The sequence below is a fragment of the Elephas maximus genome, chromosome 15 (genome assembly GCF_024166365.1).
Source record: "Elephas maximus indicus isolate mEleMax1 chromosome 15, mEleMax1 primary haplotype, whole genome shotgun sequence".
Taxonomy (NCBI): domain Eukaryota; kingdom Metazoa; phylum Chordata; class Mammalia; order Proboscidea; family Elephantidae; genus Elephas; species Elephas maximus.
This window is the reverse complement of record NC_064833.1, coordinates 8,413,245-8,433,987: the sequence shown is the minus strand read 5'-3', so window position 1 is coordinate 8,433,987 and position 20,743 is coordinate 8,413,245. Positions and strand designations below refer to the sequence as shown.

Genomic DNA, 20,743 nt, shown 5'->3' with positions numbered 1-20,743 from the left:
TGTGAGATCTGAGGCCACATATATGTGTGACATGGGGCTCTGTTCATCAGGCTAGCTAGGTTAATGAGCACTTCATCATCACTGCATGGCCAGGAGACAATTTTCCAGATAAAAGAATAATCTTTCAGGCCAGTGTACAGTACCACTTCTGCCCTCTTAATAAAATGGAACTGTAGGCAAGCACCCTAGGCCCGTGCTTCTCAAGGTTTTTGGTCTCAAGATCCCTTTATACTTTATATTCTTAAAAGTAGTAATGACCACAGACTGCTTTAGCGTATGTGATTTTATACCTGTCAATATTTACCATGTTAGAAATTAAAACAGAAAATGTTTACGTATTTACTAATCATTACAAGTGGTATTTTACGTTTTTGCAGATCTCTTTAATGTCTGACTTAGTAGGCGGTAGTTGCATTCCCATCTGTTTCTTCATTCATTCTGGTGTGATATGTTGTTTTGGTCGAAGTAGTTGAAACTACAGATATGTAGTTGGAAGGGGGAAGGGTATTTGATAGTCTTTTAAGACAATTGTGGATAATTCTTCGATAACATTCCCAGAACTTGGCAGGAGGTGGTGGTTTGTTAAAGGTTAGTTGCAATGTGGAACTCCCTTAAATTAAAATACATTGTCCTGTCGTACACTTGATGGATCTTTTACTATGCATGATTTTGTAACAGCATAGGATCGTTGTGAAAATACTGGTTTACTGGGTTATGCGTAATTCCGAATGCTGTAATATTACATTTCGTTTAATATTATATTTTATTATACAATATCAAAAAATCATATTATGATTTGTTATTATCATCCCTGACCTCAACAGAAAAAAGTCCTTAACTATTGGCTTGGTGTAAGTTTGTGGTGGCAAATACAAATTTTCCAAAATTCTAGGTTTTGCTTGAAAGTTCAAATTTTGTCATTGGTAAAAAATACTGTCAATTGTTTTTCTTTCTTTTTTATTTTAATTTTTATTGTGCTTTAAGTGAAAGTTAAAAAATATGGAACATTTCACGAATTTTCCTGTCATCCTTGCACAGGAGCCATGCTAATCTTCTCTGTGTCATTCCAATTTTAGTATTTGTACTGCCGAAGCGAGCATTTGCCTGTTTTTCTTGGAATGATAGGCTCACTTCACTTGTTTTAAGAAAATGTCTGCCAAATAGTCAAGTCTGAATAACCAGTGTCTTAGTTATCCAGTGCTGCTATAACGGAAAAACCATAAGTGGGTGGCTTTAACGAACAAATGTATTCTCTCACAATTCAGGAGGGCAGAAGTCCAAATTTGGGACACCGGCTCTAGGGGAAGGCTCTCTCTCTCTGTCCTTGTTCCTTGGTTCCTTGGCGATCTTCATGTGATGTGGCATCTGTCTTCCCCCATCCATGCTACTTAATCGGCTCCTTTTTATCTAAAAAGAGATTGACTGAAGACACACCCCACACTAATATTGCCATGTTATCATAAGAAAATGCATTCCCAAATGGTATAGGGGTTAGAATTGACAACACATATTTTTGAGGGATGTAATTCAATTCGTAACATTGAATTAGCCTGCCATTCATTCTTTCAAGTAAAGAAGATGTTCATTGAAAAAGGTAGCTACTTTAGTTTACCATGAGGTTGATTGTCCAAGAGCTTTTCCTTGAGTTCATTATTGTGCTTCAGTGTGCAGAAGAAGTGTTTTAAACATACTTTTCATTTTATGATAAAAAAAAATGGTACAGAATAATAAATGTGTACTTACTAGTTGAGATGTAATAAAATTAGTAGTTTTGACCATGTGTCTTGTCAGTTGGTTGTACTGTGGTGGCTTGTCTGTTGTTGTGATGCTGGAAGCTATGCCACCGGTATTTCAAATACCAGCAGTAGACACATTTCAGCAGAGCTTCCTAACTAAGACAGACTAGGAAGAAGTACCTGGCAGTCTACTTCTGAAAAAATTGGCCAGTAAAAACCTTACAAATAGGAACCTACATTGTATGATATAGTGCCAAAAGATGAGCCCAGAAAGTTGAAAGGCACTCAAAATACGACTAGGGAGGACCTGCCTCCTCAAAGTAGAGTCTGCCATAATGACATGGATGGAGTAAAGCTTTAAGGACCTTCATTTGCTGATGTGGCATGACTCAAAATGAGAAGAAACAGCTGCATACATCCATTAATAATCAGAATGTGGAATGTACGAAGTATCAATCTAGGAGAATTGAAAGTTGTCAAAAATGAAATGGAACACATAAAGATCAGTATCCCAGGCATTACTGAGCTGAAATGGACAGGTATTGGCCATTTAGAATCAAACAATCAAATGGTTTACAAATTGAAGAGGAATGGCGTTACATTCATCCTCAAAAATAAAAAATGTCAAGATCTATCCTGAAGCACAGCACTGTCAATGATAGAATAACTTCCATAAACCTACAAGGATGACCGGTTAATATGATGATTATTCAAATGTACGCACCAACCACTAATGCTAAAGATGAGGAAATTGAAGGTTTTTTTTTTTTTTTTTTTTTTACTAACTTCAGTCTAAAATTGATGAAACATGAAATCAAGATGCATTGATAATTACTGATGATTTGAATGCAAGAGTTGGAAACAAAGAAGGGTTCGTAGTTGGAAAATATGGCCTTGGTGATAGAAACAACACTGAAGATTTTATGAGAGACCAACTACTTACTCATTGCATAAGCCATTTTCGCAACAACATAAAAGACGACCATACATGTGGACCTCACCAGATGGAAAACAGAAGAATCAAATTGACTACATCTATGGAAAGAGATGATGGAAAAGCTTAATATCACAGTCAGAACAAGGACAGTGGCTGATTGTGGAACAGATCATCAGTTGCTCGTATGCAATTTTAAGTCGAAGCTGAAGAAAATGAAACAAGTCCACGAGAGCCAAAGTAAGGCCTTAAGTGTATCCTACCTGAATTTAGAGACCACCTCAAGAATAAATTTGATGGATTGAACACTAATGACCGGAGACCAGATGAGTTGTGGAATGATATCAAAAACATCATACATGAAGAAAGCAAAAGATGGCTAAAAAGACAGGAGAGAAAGAAAACACCAAAATGGATGTCAGAAGAGACTCTGAAACTTGCTTTAGAGCACAGAGTAGAATAACATTGGAAGAAGTGATGAAGCAAAAGAACTGACTAGAAGATTTCAAAGGGCAGCTCAAGAAGACAAAGTATTATAATGACATCTGCAAAGACCTGGAGTTAGAAAACCAAAAGGGAAGAACACACTGGGCATTTCTCAAGCTGAAGGAACTGAAGAAAAAATTTAAGCCTTGAGTTGCAATATTGAGGAATTCTGTGGACAAAGTATGGAACGATGCAGGAAGCATCAAGACAAAATGGAAAGAATACACAGTCACTGTACCATTTCAGAAGGTAGCATATGAGCAAGAACCAGTAGTATTGAAGGAAGAAGTCCAAGCTGCACAGAAGGCATTGGCGAAATCAAGACTCCAGTAATTGACGAAATACCAAATGAGATGTTTCAACAAAAGGATGCAGCACTAGAGGTGCTCATTCACCTATCTATGCTAAGAAATTTGGAAGACAGCTCCCTGGCCAGCCAGCTGGAAGAGATCCAAATTTTTGCCCATTCCCAAGAAAGATGATCAAAAAAGAATGTGGAAATTATTACGTGCAAGTAAAATTTTATTGACGGTAATTCAAATATGGTTGCAGCAGTACATCGACAGGAAACTGCCAGAAATTCAAACCAGATTCAGAAGAGGACTTAGAAAAAGAATATCATTGCTGATGTCAGATGGCTCTTGGCTGAAAACAAAAGAATACCAGAAAGATGTTTACCTGTGTTTGGTTGAGTATGCAAAGGCGTTCAGCTGAGTGGATCATAACAAATTATGGATAACATTGCGAAGAACGGAAATTCCAGAATACTTAATTGTGCTCATGAGGAACTTTCAGATAGACCAAGAGGCAGGGGATACTGCACGGTTTAAAATCAGGAACGTTGTGTGTCGGCTTGTATCCTTTCACCATACTTATTCAGTCTGTATGCTGAGCAAATAATCCAAGAAGTTGGACTATATGAAGACGGATGCGGCATCAGGATTGGAGGAAGACTCATTAACAATCTGTGATATGCAGATGACGCAACCTTGCTTGTGGATAGTGAAGAGGACTTGAAGTACTTACTGATGAAAATCAAAGACTACATACAGCCCTCAGTATGGATTAGACCTTCACATAAAAAAAACAGAAATGCTCACAATTGAACAGCAGCATCGTTATAAATGGAGAAAAGATTGAAGTTGTCAAGGATTTTGTTTTACTTGAATCCACAGTCAACAGCCCTGAAAGCAGCAGTCAAGAAATAAAACAGCACATTGCATGGGGCAAATCTGTTGCGAAAGACTTCTTTAAAGTGTTGAAAAGCAAAGATGTCACTTTGAGGTCTAAGATGTGGCTGACCCAAGCTGCGATATTTTCAATCACCTCATATGCATGAGAAAGCTGGACAGTGAGTAAGACTAAAGAAGAATTGATGCATTTAAATTATAATGTTGGGGAAGAATACTGAATATACTGTGGACTGTCGGACGAACAAAGAAATCTAAGTCTGTCTTGGAAGAAGTATATCCAAAATGTTCCTTAGGAGCGAGGGTGGTGTAATTTGGACGTGTTAACAGGAGGGACCAGCCTCTGGAGAAGGGCATCATACTTGTAAGCTAGTGGATCAATGGAAATGAGGAAGGCCCTGGACATGATGTATTCACACAGTGGTTATAACAATGGGCTCAAACTTAGGAATGATTGTGAGGATGGCACAGGACAGGGCAGTGTTTCCTTCTGTTTTACATAGAGTCGCTATGAGTCGGAACCAATTCGATGGTACCTAACAACAACAACAGTTGTTTTTATTCTTCACCAATGACATCCTTAAGTGAACTTGACTTTGTACACATTAGTACTGTTTGGTGCTACTGCCTTGATTCTTGTTAAAGCGCTTGCTGTTTTACCCACCACATTTGGTGCCAATGTCAGCACAGTGAAAAAAGACAAACAACATTCTAAGTATTACTTTGAAAATTGTTTGGCCTGATGGATCCACTGAAGGATCTCGTGGACTCTAAGGAGTCCACAGGCCGCACTTTGAAAACCGCTGCCCCGCCCTTGTGAAGATGTCAGGTGCATCAGAGCCCTGGAGAGGTGGATTCTGCAGTAAAAGGCAAGTAAAACAAGTTATCCAATTTCCAGCCTTGTGCAGCCTTCTCACCAAATGGGTTGTCTTCACGCCCACCGTGAGCTCCTGGAGGGCAGGGATGACATCAAAATTGTACGCCTGTCCCACAGTGGGCACTCAGTGAATGTTGAGTGCACCTGGGAAGATAGGATGAGGCTTTGGTCCACACAAACTGAAACTGGCCCTGTCTGTCCCTGTAATTCTCAGAAGGTGAAGAGGGGCAACAGAATAACAGCCATATCTTTAGTCTGAACACATTTAGCAAAACACAGAGATAAGAATGAAGTTGGTACTTCTGTCCTCTTTACCAAGTTGGGTGACAATATCCCAATTAGCAGAACAGCTACTGATAGGAGCCTAGTGAACAAGTCTCAAGGAAGGGCCAAAGTATAGCAAAGCAGAAGTCAAACGGCTGCACTTTGGCTCAATTGTCCTTACAACAACCCTGTATAACCTGATTCTGGAACTTACTGTTCAATACCTTCCTGAAGAAATACCATAAATTAAAGAACTATTATATGAGTAAGCCTCTTAATCAAAGCAGACTGGAATATTTTTAGCCATTTACCCTGAAGGAATTTCGGATCTTTCAGTTATCTGTGATAATAGAATACAAGAGTAGCCCAAAGATTTTATTTTAAAGATCACTTCATTTATGCTGCTTTATCTATAAAAAAAATTTTAATGGTTGTATAAGGATTAAAGAAGAAATAAGGTTGAAAGTATCTAGTATCTAAAATCTACTATATAAGGTTCTTCTCACTTTCCTCCCCAGTGGGTCGTAATCTACCACATATACCCCCTCATGAATGAGGTTGGAAACTGTAATTGTAACTATTACCTTATTAAGTTCTGTATGTCATCTGGATGGATAGCGTATGCCCTCTTACCAAAAACAAAACCAAACCCAGTGCCGTCAAGTCGATTCCAACTCATAGCGACCGTATAGGTTGGTTGGGTGGGTTTTATGCCCTTTTAGACTCTTATAAATGCTAAACTCTGACCTGTCGCTGTGTCTAAAGTAATAGGAGTCAGGAAAAAAAGAGTGAGAAGTGGAAGAGTAATGACTAGAAAGTCAGTAATGGTGCTGTAAAACAGTTTTTATTCAAAATCTTATATGATGATGAAGGTTTCTAAGTAGAATGGCAGCGCTAGACTGGAGCAGTCAGTCTAGAACTATTGTCTGGGTTAGGTGTATCAAGGGTTTCACTTGTTCCTGTCACATAATAAGCATTTAGTAAATGTTAACTAAATTATTGATTTTATCAAAATGATTACAGTTAAGACTTTCCTTAAAGGAATGGGCCAAAATAATCAGGAAAAAAAAAAAAAAAAAACGTTTTGCATTAAATTCGGATAGTACAGAACTTATTCATTTGACTTCTGCAGGCATCCATTACCCCCTCCTGCCTCCCCAAAACTGTCACAACTATAGCAACAAAGCATTAGGACTCAGAGTGTTCAGTCCCAGTGTTCATACTGTGGTGGTAGTGGTGGTGGTTAGTTTCTGTCAAGTTGGCATAGACTCATGGTGACCTCAGGTATAACAGAACAAAACATTTCCCCATCCGCACCATATTTATGATTGTTGTATGTTTGAGTCCATTGTTGTGGCTGTTGTGTTCATCCATCTCATTAAGGGTTTTCCTCATTTTCATTGGCCCCCTACTTTACCAAAGATGATATTCTTTTCTAGCGATTGGTCTTTCCAAAGTGTTGCCATCCTCACCTCTAAGGAACATTCTAGATGTATTCTTTAATGACTGATTTATTTGGGTTTTTTTTTTTTTTTTGATGGTACATAGTACAGTCATGCACTGCATTATGTCTGTTCAGACAACATCTGACTGCATATATGTCCTTGGTCTCATAAGTTTATAATAGTGTTCAGAAATTCCGATTGGAGAACAGGACATAGCAGATTTAGGGATGTCACACTAGACAATCACAACAAACCGCAAAAACAAAGAAAAAATTCTACAAGCTGTTAAAGGTCAGCTCCATTGAAAGCTACGAGAGTAACAAAAATGTGAGAGGGACCTATAGCAGATACGGAGAAATTGCTAATGATGTGGATTGAGACCAGACACTAAAGCGAATTCCTCTCAGCATGTTGGCGATCACTGCAAAGGCACAAACCTTGTTCAAGATGCCTAAAGAAAAAGCAGGACCAGACTGTCGTATTGAGTTTAATGGTAGCTCTGCATGGTTTAATTGCTTCAAACAATGTTTTGGGTTTTATAATATGAGAGCAAATGGTGATTCTGCAGGTGCAGATGTGAAGGCAGCAGCAGAATTTGTTGATACCTTAGGTAAACCTTAAACCAAAACCAAATCTGTTGCTGTAGAGTCAATTTCGACTCATAGTGACCCTACAGGGCACGATGGAACTGCCCCATAGGGTTTCAAAGGAGTAGCTGGTGCATTCAAACTGCCAGCACAGAAACTGGGAGAACCTACCCACTAACATTGGGAGCACTCACTTGTCACAGCCATTTTGGGATGAGGCTGGGCAACACCTTAAACAGAACAGAAAGAGAGGCAGTCTGAAGAAGCTACAGCCCGAATTTTTAAGGTGGTGCAAATTGGCCATGAGAGTTTTTGGACTGCATGATTGGAGGGGGGTAAAGGGAGACTATTGCCCTGCGAGAGTGGGCTGTTGAATTTCTCTGAGGCTGTAGATGAATGGGCACCAAAACCAGGAGGAACTGAAAGGGCACCATGGCAAGGGGAATACTTCAGACTGATGGGCAACACAGAGGGAAACAGCTGACTCCCTGCCCACAGCAGGATGCTGTGGGAGAGCCTGTGCAGGGGCACCCATTAGGGAGAGACATGAGAGACCCCCATCTTGGCCACAGGAAGTTGAGCCCCACCACTTACGTCAGCGTCTGTAACCAGCTAACCCTCCCCCCCCCCCCACTGCATGCATATTGAATTCCAGAGGTAAAGTATTCAGAACTCTGAAATCAGCACTGAAAAAAAACAAACAAGAGTTTTCTCTAGTGATTCTCAGGAGAGGTTACCAAGCGCACTGCTGCTGGGTCAATTCTGACTCATAGCGACCCTGTGGGGTGGAGTGGATCTGCCCTGTGTGGGTCCCAAGGCTGTGAGTCTCTGTGGAGGTGAGCTGCCACATGTTTCCCCACAGAGCGGCTGGTGGGTGTGAGCCTAAGCCTTTCGGTTGGCAGCCAGGCACTTGGCCACTGCATCACCATGGTGCTCAACCAGAAAACTTTCCCACAAAAACCCGGATACAAAATTTAAAGTTAAAAACAAAAAGTTAACAAAATGCCCCATGTTCAACCAAAAATCATAAAACACACAAAATCACAAAAGAAGAAGGAGAAATCAAAAGCAAAACATGAAGAAGATGAAATTTCACTTATGGAGGCCTGACTAACACAAAGAATTGATAATTTTCATACTATGATGATAAATATGTTTAAAGGAAGAAAAAGCACACTGAAAACAAACTAATGGAGATCAGGAAACAAATGGAGGAGCAAAATGAGAGACTCAACAAGGAAATTGAAAACATTAAATAAATAAAATAAAACTACTAGAACTAAAGAATAAAGCAACTGAATTAGAAAAAAAGCAAGAGACACGCTCAACAATCCATTCAAATAGGCAGAAGATAGAATAAATGAGCTAGAAGATAAAGTAACTGAACTTATCAAGCCTCAAGAGAACCATGAGAAAAGAACAAAGAAAAGTGAACAAACCCAGAAGGAAATATGGTATTCAGCTAAGAAATGTAACAGTAGAATTATTGGAATCCAGGAGCACCATGACAACAATAAAGGCACAGAAACAATTTTCCAAGAGATAATGAGAGTATTTCCCAGAGCTGAAAAGGGAACCAAGCCTGCAAATACAGGAAGCTACACAAACCTCAATCAGAAGAGACATAAAAAGATCAGCTCTGTGCCATATCCTAATAAATTCTTGAAAACCAAAGACAAGGAAAGAATTCTGAAAGCAGCAAGAGAAAAACACATTATAACATACCAAGAGTCCTTCATAAGAATCAGTGTGGATTTCTCCCCAGAAACTGTAAAGGCCAGAAAGCAGTGCAGTGACATATATAAAATACTGTATGAAAACAATTGCCAACCAAGAATTCTTTACCCAACAAAATTGCTATTCAAAAATGAGAGGGAATCAAGACATTGCCAAACAGACAGAAGCTCTGGGAATTTGCCACCCCCAGACCAGCTCTGCAAGTATTATTCAAGGGAGTACTCCAAATGGAAAGGCAAGAACATTAAATAAATACTCTTATCTATACACATAAGAGTATTTATTTAATGTTCTTGCCTTTCCATCAAAGGGTTGGCAGTTAAGATCTGCCAGGCACTCCATGGAAACTCTATAGGGACAGTTCTACTCTGTCCTATAGGGTTGCTATGAGTTGGAATCGACTCAACGGCAGTGGGGAATGGGATCTATACACAAGGAGGGGAAGACCCGGTGGCGCAGTGGTTCACAGCTTGGCTGCCAACCAAAAGGTCGGCAGTTTGTATCCACCAGCCATTCTCGGGAAACCCTATGTGGCAGTTCTCCTGTCTCCTACGGCGTCGCTATGGCTGTTAGAGAGATGCAATTCAGAGCTACAATGAGATACCATTTTACCCCGGCTAAAGTGGCACACTGATTTAAAAAAGAAAAAACAATACAGATAACAAATGTTAGCAGGGATGTGGGGAGATTGGAATCCTTATCCATTGCTGGTGGGACTATAAAATGATGCAACCACTATGGAAAAAGGTATGGCACTTTCTCAAAAAACTAGAAATGGAACTAACCTGTGATCCAGCAATCCCACTCCTAGGTATATACCCTAAAAAAAAAAAAAAAAAAACTCATTGCCAACGAGTTGATTCTAACTCACAGTGACCCTATGAGACCTAAGAATAATGACATGAACAGACATGTGCACACCTGTGTTCATTGCTGCAGTATTCACAAAGCAAATAAATGGAAATAGCCACAGTGCCCATCAGTGGATGAATGGACAAACAAATTGTGCTACATACATACAATGGAATACTATGCAACCGTAAAGAACGATGATGAGCCTGCAAAATGTATTATAACGTGGATGGACCTGGAGGGCATAATGCAAAGTGAAATAAGGTAAGCATATAAGGACAAATAGGGTCCCTTTTTTATAAGAAGGCAAAAATAGATGTATAGAGAGACCGACGTTCATTGTTGGTTACCAGAGAGAAGAGGGAGATTGTAGAGACTTGTTTTTTGGGTGATGGGAAAAGTGACACCAAACTGTCGATACGGTGAGCACAGCACACCCAAAGTAAGAGTGTTTGGGCACATATCAATGGGGATAGGCATATTGGCATACAAACAGGTACAGGTGTGTATATAGGTGAGAACAGATAGAAGTATCTATGTTGTTATTATTACTAGGTGCTGTTGGGTCGCTTCCAACTCACAGCGATCCTGTGTACAACAGGATGAAACACTGCCCAGTCCTGCGCCATCCTCACAATCGTTACGCTTGAGCCCATTGTTGCAGCCACTGTGTTAATCCATCTTGTTGAGGGTTTTCCTCTTTTTCAGTGACGCTCTACTCTTACCAAGCATGAGGTCCTTCTCCAGGGACTGGTCCCTCCTGATAACACATACAAGGTATGTGAGACAAAGTCTCACCATCCTTGCTTGGAAGGAGCATTCTGGCCGTGCTTCTTCCAAGACAGATTTGTTTGTTCTTCTGGCGGTCAGTGGTGTAGTCAGTATTCTTCTCCAACACCATCATTCAAAGACATCAATTCTTCTTTGGTCTTCCTTTATTCATTGTCCAGCTTTCACATGCATATGAGGCGACTGAAAACACCATGGCTTGGGTCAGGTGCACCTTTGTCCTTAAAGTGACATCTTTGCTTTTTAACACTTTAAAGAGATCTTTTACAGGGGGATTTGTCCAGTGCAATGCGTCATTTGATTTCTTGACTACTGCTTCTATGGGAGGTGGATAAACTAGTGCTATGAAAAAAACAAACTTTTTAGCTCCCCTGGATAAATCCCAAACTTACATACTCCTTAGCGTTATGGATAAGAGGGAGGCAGCTGGCTGTGGACAAAGGGTACCTACCAGCTGGGCACCAGACAGACCTGATTACAATCCCGGTGCTGGTCCACACCTGTTCATTTTTGGATAGCTATTTAACCTTATTTAACCTCTTGGAACTTCATTTTTCTTATATATAAATGGAATAGAATAATAACCTGCTTGGTAGAATTGTCATGTGGTTAAACGATATCATGGAGGTTATACAGTATTTTATTATACATGTTAGCTAGCAGTGCCCTGTATATACCAGGCAGATCAGTAATTCCCCTTCTTCAAGAACCACTTTGCAGTCTGACTCCCACTCGCATCCCTCCTCTTCCCTCCTCGTCCCCTCATGTCACCTTCACTGAATAGCCCACTCCTTCATACTTTCCTCCCACCTCCCATCAAAACTAGACTGTGATCCCTTGGTATTTTGTACATAGTTCCATACCCTGTCCTACTGAAATTTATTTACATGTTTGTCTTCACTGGCTTTTGAGAGCAGGGATCACACCATAGCTGTTTCTGTATCTCCGTTTCCCAGCACAGTATCTTGCACATATATTACTCTAGAAATGTCTTCTTTATGCATGGCCACACTTGGGCTAAGTGCTTCGTTTTGCTTTATTTTTTCAAGTCTGTTCAACATTTGAAAAGTGCTAAGTGCCTTTGAGAAGAGTCCTTCCGTCTTGCACCTTTAGAATTGAGAGAGGAGGCTTGGAGACAGCCTCTTGTTAATCTAAATCCATGGCTGATCTGTTGCCTTTCCTAAATTGCCTGGGCAGGAAGTTTTTCAACAGTTTTGTTGTAACTCTTGCAATCAATGTTTTAATAAACATGTACTGAGCACCATTTCTTTTAAGGAAGCTTGGGTGTCTCAGTGAGGAAAGCACCCACATTCTTCCCTCATGGGGCTTACTTTCTCCCTCTGCTGGGGGAAGGTAGACAATAAGCATAATAAATATTTTGTGTTAGAGATGGCAAATGCTATGGAAAATATGGAGCCGGGCAAGGCAAATCAGGGCTGCCAGGGCAGGAGGGTTGCAGTTCCATCTGAGTGGGCCTTGTGAGGGTGGTTAAGGGAGACGTGGACTCAGTCCCAGCGTGACAGTTTGCCTCTTGACCCTGCCAGTAGAAGGGACATCTTTCCTTCCAGTGCTCGGGGCTATTGCTTGACTCCAGTTGATGGAATCAAGGATCTCTGGGAAAGCCAGGAATTATGCTGGACTCTCGGGCTCTCTTTGACCCCTGATAAAGGAGATGGTGCATGGAGGGGGAGAGAAGGCCTGGGGAGATGGCATCTTACTGCCGGTGACAGAAGCCCACTCTTGATCTGTTGGGGAAGGGGCTTCCCTTGAATTCTCATGGAGTTGACTAATGTCGTTTCTTGCCTATTGTTATTATTATAAGTTGTAACCAAAATGAAGAGATTTTTAGTGTTTCCTCTGCTTTGCCATATGTGGGATTTTTAGTTTATCCTTGGGAAATAGGACACGTCTTTGGTTAACAGACGTTTGAGGAACACGAAATGAAATGCTGCGAAAGCAATTCGGGTGAACTGACAGGTACGAGACTGGGGCTCAGCTGCTCCCACTTCTGAGCTTGATGACAGTCTTGCAATAAATACATAATCAAAAACTGGGTGAAGTGATAGCAAATGTCAGTTTAAAGTTTTCGCTTGTCAAAACTAAGACTGTCTTATCACGGAACTATTGTCAGACTAAATTATGCTTTCTTTTATCCTCCTGTTCACTGGAAAACATTTTTCACCCCAATTTTTCTTTAAATGTGTTAGAAGCCTTCCCAGGCAAATTTCCAGTCCATAGCTGATCCTTACTGCTCAGCTGATATAATAAAGGAGGCTTAGTTTGGTCAAAAAGTAGTTGTTCACTCTTCTGGTTATTAGTCTCAGGACCTATTGTTTATAGTTCCAAGTTAAACAACTGGGAACTGTCTCAGAAAGGGAAGTACTTCTCAAGTTTATGAAGAGGCTACTCTTACTTTATCTGTATAACAGAGATAAAATTCGCAAGAAACATCAAGGCTTTATTTATCTAAGGAGCCATTAAGAGGTAACTTCTGACCTTTGGAAAGAAAACCAAGGTTCATTTAACCTAGTACTGAGTTTCTGAGAAGCACTAGCCAGTTTATTTTCAACAAAGGAAACAGTCCTTCTGACTGCCTTGGGGCCAGATGGTGTGACTGAGCCGTGGAGAATGTGAGGGCTACAGGGGGTCTGGTGGCACCTAGACCAACCCTGAGTTACAGCCGAAGCACTGCGACCAGCAAGCGAACGGACTCTGCCAGGGCTGCATTGCAGGCGAAGGCCCGGCTTAGACTCAGATCTCTTGGCCAATATCTGACGCTGACTTTTTATTAAAAGGTTTGGTTGATTCTGAGCTTCTGTTGTCAAGATGAGAAAAATATTCTATTTTAATAGCACTTCTCATATTTAAAACTATAAATATTAAGAAGTGAGAAGGCTGCATTGTTTTGTCATTTGTTTATTTTGAATGGGGAAATTGCTCTTTTTCCAACTAGCTCCTTATCTTTTCCTCTCACCACGAATGTATATTATGCCTTGAGGGAGAATTAGGGCCACAGAGAGGGAGGGGTGGAATTTGAGGCCAGAGGGAGCTGGAAGGCCCTGACCAGCTGCTGGTCCTGTGGCAGTTTCATGGAGACCTTGGTGTCTGCTTCTCAGCCTGAGTAGGGATCGCATTAGCCCCCAGGGAGTGAGCCAGAGGCATTGCTTCCATCTGCAGGAGGCACAGCACACTCAGGGTAGGGAGCACCCAGCCCTCGAAGGTGGTCAGCCGTGCGTTTTCAGCACATGACACTGGCAGCACCCTGAGCTCTGAATCCAGTGCTGCCACTTCATAGTTGTGTGGCCCTGGGTAGGTGGCTCAGCCTGTTTGAGCCTCATTGTCTTATCTGTAAAAACAGAGATCTTATGTCAGCTAAGGAGGGCCATGGGTACAGGGAACGAGGTGGGGCCTAGTTCCCAGTCCTCCGTTCCGCTCATCACGCGCACGCCCCGTCCTTTCTTCTAAGTTCCCTAGGAATGCCAGCCCTCAATTTGAAGAATTTTTTTTTTTTTTTTTTAACTGAATAGGTACACGTGCCTGCCTGGGAAAATCGCATGTTGCTACTTTGTATAAGCAGTCACCTGTTGGTGTGACTGTTCTGTTCCTGGGCACCATTTGAAAGACCCCACAGAGTTTAGCAAGCCCATGTTCTGCCTCTGTGCCAAAAGGCCCATGTTATAACCAGTGTGTCACACTGTGGTTATTAACTTGTGAGGACATGATTCAATCAGGATAACAGTCTGACCTGTATTTTGCATGTGGAGGAAACATTTTATACTGAGGAATATTCTGGCCCAGGCATTTTATTAATACTTACTATTTAATAAACCTACTTGTAGACACTCAAGTGTTTTGACCTGTTTGCTGCCTCTGTGCCTTGCATATGCTCTTCCCTCTGCCTGTGAGGCCCCTGCTGCCATTGCCTCTGTCCTTTCCTTCTCCTTGCCCCTTCTGTAGCTTCGCCCTTCTGGAGTTTGAGAACACCGTTCAAGCATGACATCCCCCAAGAAGCCATCACGACATACCATGTACCCCGTCACTCAGCTGACTTTGTTCAGTGTCTGTTCAGGCGCAGGAGAGGCATAAGAAACAATGAGAGTACGCCATAACGGGAAACCACCTGATCCTGGGAGACGGCAGGTTCTCTGAGGAGGTGGCCGTCAGGCTGAGGACTGAGTAGGAGTAGCATGGAAAGAGAGACGAGAAGAACATTCCTGGCAGAAGGAGCACACCTGTGTGAGGCAGAAAGGAGCATTGCTCCTGCTGCGTACCTCTTTCTCAGAGGAATCCATACTGTGCTGTAGTCACTGGACTTAATGGCTAATCTCTGGTACCATCTACGTGAGAAAGGAAACATAGGAGGAGAACCAGGTCTGGGATAACTGACCAGTGTAGCCTTTGCAGTCAGATACATTCAGCTCTACTGTTGTCTGTGAGATTTCAGGTGGGTTTCTTGACCTTTGTGAGTGGCAGTATCTTTACCTATCAAATGGGTACAGTAGTGCTGTTTGTCTCAGGGGCTGTCGTGTCAGCTCTCTGTGGGATCTCAGCAGTTGGTGTGCAGTAGGCACAGCAAGGATCTTACTATTCGTAGCGTGTCTTCCTAAGGTGTTAAACAGCTGAGCTGTATCATTTTCTCTTTTGATTACAAGCATCTTACTTTATTGCATGAAGTTGAAATAATGCGGTGTTTATTTCCATGATAGTTTAAGATAGCAAATTCGGGACCATTGCTTCCCTACAAAATTAAGTAAACATAAGAACACCTGAGAAGGTGAGCGGCCACACTTCCTCAGATGCTCAGAATAGTAGCATAAATTAATTACATGTATGCTAGGGCTGTGATCTAGATTTTCCGCAGATCTGAGCCTATACAATTTTACACCTAATTCAGTTGCATTGTGTATATGTAGCCTGTTCTGCAGTGTCTGTAAAATGGCAGTGATACCACACTCCCTCCATCCTGAGGCCCCAGAAGATGCCCTACATTAGAATATGGCTGTGCCTTATGTAACTGCAGACTTCTGAGGGCCGCTGATTAGATGGCAGAGATCCATTCACCTGCTCTCCTGTTACACATAGTCGTTGATGCTAAGCGGTGTTTTGTTAGCCATTTCCTAGTGGTAACGAGAGAAAAAATAAAACCAAACCCACTGCCATCGAGTCGATTCCAACTCATGGCAGCCCTATAGGACAGAGTAGAACTGCCCTAGGGTTTCCAAGGCAGTGAATCTTTACGAAAGCAGACTACTACATCTTTTTTTCCCACAGAGCAGCTGGTGGGTTCGAACCACCAGCCTTTCAGTTAGCAGCCAAGCACTTTAAACACTGTGCCACCAGGGGTCCTGGGTAGTGGGATGGTACTGACGTATTAAAGCATTTAATCGTGTTATTGTTTTTAATGCATTATAAGGTGAACTACCCACAATTCATATAGCACCAGATTCTCTGGTGGGTAAGAGTTAAGGAAGAAACGCAGGCCTGCCTTCAGTATGCTTTCCATCTGTTGGGTGGAGGCTGTGATGTTGCCTCCTCTCCTCCCAGTGTACCTTGGCCAAGCGCGGCCTGCTTCTCTGCCCAGGGCACTGAAGCTGTCTGAGGGACGCTCCTCTCTCCCCAGACTCCGAGTTCTCCAGCACAGGGTCGTCTTCGGATTCCCACACATGGTCCACACCTACCATTTGTGGATTGGCCACTTTTGTGATTAAGGTGTCTAATACACTTATTTTATTAAAACTGAGGAACTAAGAGAGGGATCTCTGATAATCTGCAAGTCCAAGGCTAACCAAAATGTTGGCAGTTCGAATCCACCCAGGAGCTCCTTGGAAACTCTATGGGGCAGTACTACTCTGTCCCATAGGGTTGCTGTGAGTCAGAATCGACTCAACGGCAGTGGGTTTGGTTTTGGTTTTTTTAAGGCTTCTGTGTGAGGGCTCTGGCATCTCAATGGAGTTACTTTCAGAATCTAGCCGTGCCATTTATTAGTTATTTGTAAGTTTTACAGCACTTCATTGAATATGATTGGAACTTGCAGTCAAACCATTTCATCCTAACCCTGCGTTTGTCCTTTTTCTTTGTGTGCGTGTGTTGTTGTTAACACAGTGGTGCTGATTACTACGATTACGGCCATGGACTCAGTGAGGAGACGTACGATTCCTACGGTGAGTGGCTGGCTAGAATGGACCAGGAGTAGGGAAATGGCCAAAGGAAGAAACTTAAAGATCTTAGTTGGAGGGGAAATTCGTAAAGACATTTTGACTATGAGACACCGGCTTCCTCTCAGTTCATTTGTGCATGTCTGCCAATTTTCAGAGGCTCCTTTAATGTTCAAATTTAATATTTCAGGAGAGCTAAAGGCTCCCAGAAAACTATATGAATTCAGATTCTGAACCTGGATTTTCTGTTTAGGTTGATAGCTTACACTTAGGCTGCAGACACTTGATAAGTGTGGGTCTTTTGAAGTGTGTTTGCTTCTTGACAGTGAAGGGACATTAGGCAATTGAAACTACAGCTCTAAAGTGTCCTCCCACCCCTGTCGTTATGTTTTAATTCACTCCCAAGCTCAGGTCCTCTTAAGAAATCCATACTGGGAGTCATTCTGTAAAGGTTACAGAAGCCTGAGCCAGGCAGGACAGGTAGGGCCTGTCAGGATTGCAGGGAGACAGCTAAACCCCGCTTAATTCAGGGGAGTGGGTGGAGGTGCTGGGGATCTGAGTCCAAATCTCAGTATGCAGAAGGATGAAAGGTTTAATTAAGAGAATTGGCGGTAGCGACATAATTAGAGTAAGGAGCGCCTTGCCGCAGGGCAGAGAGATCAGAGAATGGGAAGCTTCTCTCAGCTGCAGAGCTCTGATGAATACCTAGGACCCAGCGCTAGTGAAGCTCAGTCCATCTAATGGATGTTATGACATTTCTCTGAACGTAACTGAAAAACCATTTTCCGGTGTTCCTTTTGAAGTGCATTTTGTTATGTCACCTGCCTGAAGCCGTGATGACCGCACCTTGGATTATTTTTTTTTGTTAGTTGTAACAAACACTTAAGAGAAATACATTGGTTTGCTGAATGCTATCTACTTAAATTGATGAAAGTTAGCTTGAGGGAATGACATTGACTGCATGTTTGTATCAAAAGAAGAGGTCATTTTAAGCATTTTTCCTTCACAGCCTTTTAAATTGGTCTCTGTGGACTCGGGACTTTTAAATTGCTGTCTCTTGCAGCAGGGATGTTAACTGTTTGATGACGAGACTCGAGACTCGTAGGTAGCTCAGCGCAAGTACTTGATCTCAGGAGACGACGATGACAGAATGGTCTTGGTTCTTAACGCCATTGTCCAGTGTGTGTTTAATGTTAATGTTAACACCAGTGAAATTTGACACGATGTCATTAACACGGCTTCATGTTCATGAAGTGTTATTGAAGTGTGAATTTCCACCCGGGTACAGCTCTTGTTTAGCTTTTGAGAGGCCTGCGGAGAGTGACAGTTTTCTCGTGCCCAGCCGCCCATTGCCATCTTGCTCGCCATTTTTTTCTCCTTTGCCTTCACAGGTTTTTATTTTCCTCTTCTTTGTTTTTGCTGTTGGAAGAAATCTAAGTAACCCGTTTCCCGTTCATAAATACGTTCTTAATGTTTTGCAAAAGGCAGTTCAATTTGCTGCTTGAGCTAGTGAGCTTGTGCTGAGTGAGTAGCCAAGAGGAAAGTTCTGGCAAAGTCAGCTCCCATTGGAGATATGAAAACCATTTTTCTTCCTGTGCTGATAGGTTGTGCTAGTTGAGATTACCATGTTCCATTGTGTTTGTAATTTTTTAAAAGTAACTCCCCTTGGGTATTTTTTCAGTACATCGGGGATATGTATCTTCAATATGACATCTAACATTGGGCTAAGTCAGACCCAGGGCTAAGTCAGATGCTGAAAAATGAAGCCGGTGGGACCCATGGCAGTGATCTAATTGTGATTCCTCTTACTCATTTTAGGGCAGGAAGAGTGGACTAACTCCAGACACAAGGCACCTCCGTCGAGGACAACCAAGGGAGTCTACAGAGACCAGCCATATGGCAGATACTGATTGTACTGTCTGATGTTGTGAAATAGCCAATCTCCACCAGTCCTGTATACTGTTCAAAGTAATTTTTTTCTATGAACAATCCCTTTTTAATAAATCAAAATGTTTAAAATATGAATGGATGGAACTTAAACTACTTTGTTGAAACGTCAACCTGGCAGAAAAAAAAAAAAGACATGTAAAATTTTGTTATTTCTAGTCTGTATATGAAAAATAGGTCATCAAAAGAAAAAAAAAACTTTGATTAACTAGTGTTAAAAAAAAATAGGTTTACTAAACATGTTAATCCATTCTTTTAACATAAGCCTCACCTTTCATTTTAAAGGTTTCCATAGAATTTAGTTATTTTATCTTTCAGCCATACGCTAGATTTTTTTTTCTCTTGCCAACATGCGTAAAAAGGGAAACCAATTACAAGTGCAAATAATGTGGTATTCTTTTGTAACTCAAGTCTTGAAATGTTCTGTAGTGTTAAGCAAAGTCTTCTCTTGCTTGATACTAAATAAACTTTTGAAAGAAACTTCGTGTGTGTGAGCTAACAGTTTCATGTTTTTCTTATTTAAAAAGGCCTTCATAAATAGTTGTAAACAGGGAAAGACTTCATTTAACAACGCTTGTCATAAAAGGGCCACACTAAACATTGTACAACTTATTTAAAAAATGGTATAAAATTAAATGTACCGTTCTGTACTCACCGTAGATTTAAATGCTGTTTAAAGAATCCAAATGGTATCAAATGCTTGAGCGGCACGTTAAAACTACGCAAAACCAAATCTTGTTAAAAAACTGGTTTTAAAATAACTACTGGATTTTCTGGAAAAGATGTGATCAGTTTTCATCTTGTTGAGCGTTTTCTCACTAGTGCAACTTTGGATTTTTTGTGAGACTTTTGGTACCTTAATGAACACCTGGCTCCCTGCTGGAAGCAATAAGCACAAAGCTTTTAAAGACATTCTGACTTGACTAATTGAGGTCGCACTCGCCAAGGCTGAGGATGTGTAACCCTTAAACGGTCTTCATTTCCAAAGGTAAATAAATCAAATAAGATTTTAATCTCACTTAATTTATCTTAATATCACTAATAAAACCAGGGAGATTACAACTTAGCCAGTTTCATTATCCATCTTAGTGAGGTTTTAAGAGCACCTAAATTCTCATTTTAAAAAGTTTAATTTGTTTTAGTAATCTAAAAAGCCTTAGTTTAGTCAAGTTTAATTGGGGCCAATTATTCCCTGTTAAACAAATGTAAAACCTCATAACTAGCTGCGTGTAATACGTTATTTGGTTATAAATGTTAGTCGTTGAGGGCACTTCTTAAAACTGACAAATATTTACTAAAGTGATTATTTAATCGTTTGGCTTAATTTTTGTTTAAATTGTAGACTATAAAATGTGGAATGTTTATTTCTTGGGCAGTGTGCTTCTCTTTATTTGGAGTAAAAAAAAGGTCTTTTCTTTTGCTAGGAAATGTCAGCCATCTTGGGATGTCAAAGGAACTGCTTATGCAGCCCCAGCAAACAAAGGTGAGCGCCCTTTTGTTCCAGCTGCTCCAGTGTATTGTGGAAGGTGAAGACAATTTCACGCTTATCTCAAGTTGCATGGAAATTTCCCAGGATGGTTCCCTGTTACCAACACTAGTGACGAAGGCAAATTAACTCCTCCTCCGGTTAGAAAAGAAGCTACGTGAATGTAAACAAGTCAGATCCAGTCAACTTTACTGTAAGCTGCAGAGACTGGAGGCTCAGGTCCCTGTAGTAAGTATTTAAATATTCAGATTCCTTTCT

The 20,743-nt window shown here is 41.2% G+C and overlaps 1 protein-coding gene and 1 non-coding gene across 8 annotated transcripts in view; one reads left to right on the top strand and one right to left on the bottom strand.

Moving 5' to 3' along the window:
- The window catches only part of KHDRBS3 (KH RNA binding domain containing, signal transduction associated 3), a 185,196-nt gene extending 164,735 nt beyond the window's left edge, over positions 1-20,461 (top strand). For 5 of the 7 annotated variants that reach the window (XM_049853671.1, XM_049853668.1, XM_049853670.1 and 2 more), the window contains 2 exons: positions 17,000-17,058; positions 18,871-19,424. In XM_049853671.1, coding sequence (XP_049709628.1) covers positions 17,000-17,058; positions 18,871-18,962 — 151 coding nt within the window. In that variant the 3' untranslated portion in view covers positions 18,963-19,424. Of the gene's footprint in view, positions 1-16,999; positions 17,059-18,870; positions 19,425-20,423 lie in introns of those variants that run through there. The other 2 variants (XR_007513244.1, XM_049853672.1) reach the window with 2 other exon arrangements.
- On the bottom strand, positions 994-1,100 carry LOC126059100 (U6 spliceosomal RNA). The gene has a single exon (XR_007513364.1). It is a non-coding gene; the product is annotated as a U6 spliceosomal RNA (small nuclear RNA).
- Positions 20,462-20,743: the final 282 nt, after the last annotated feature.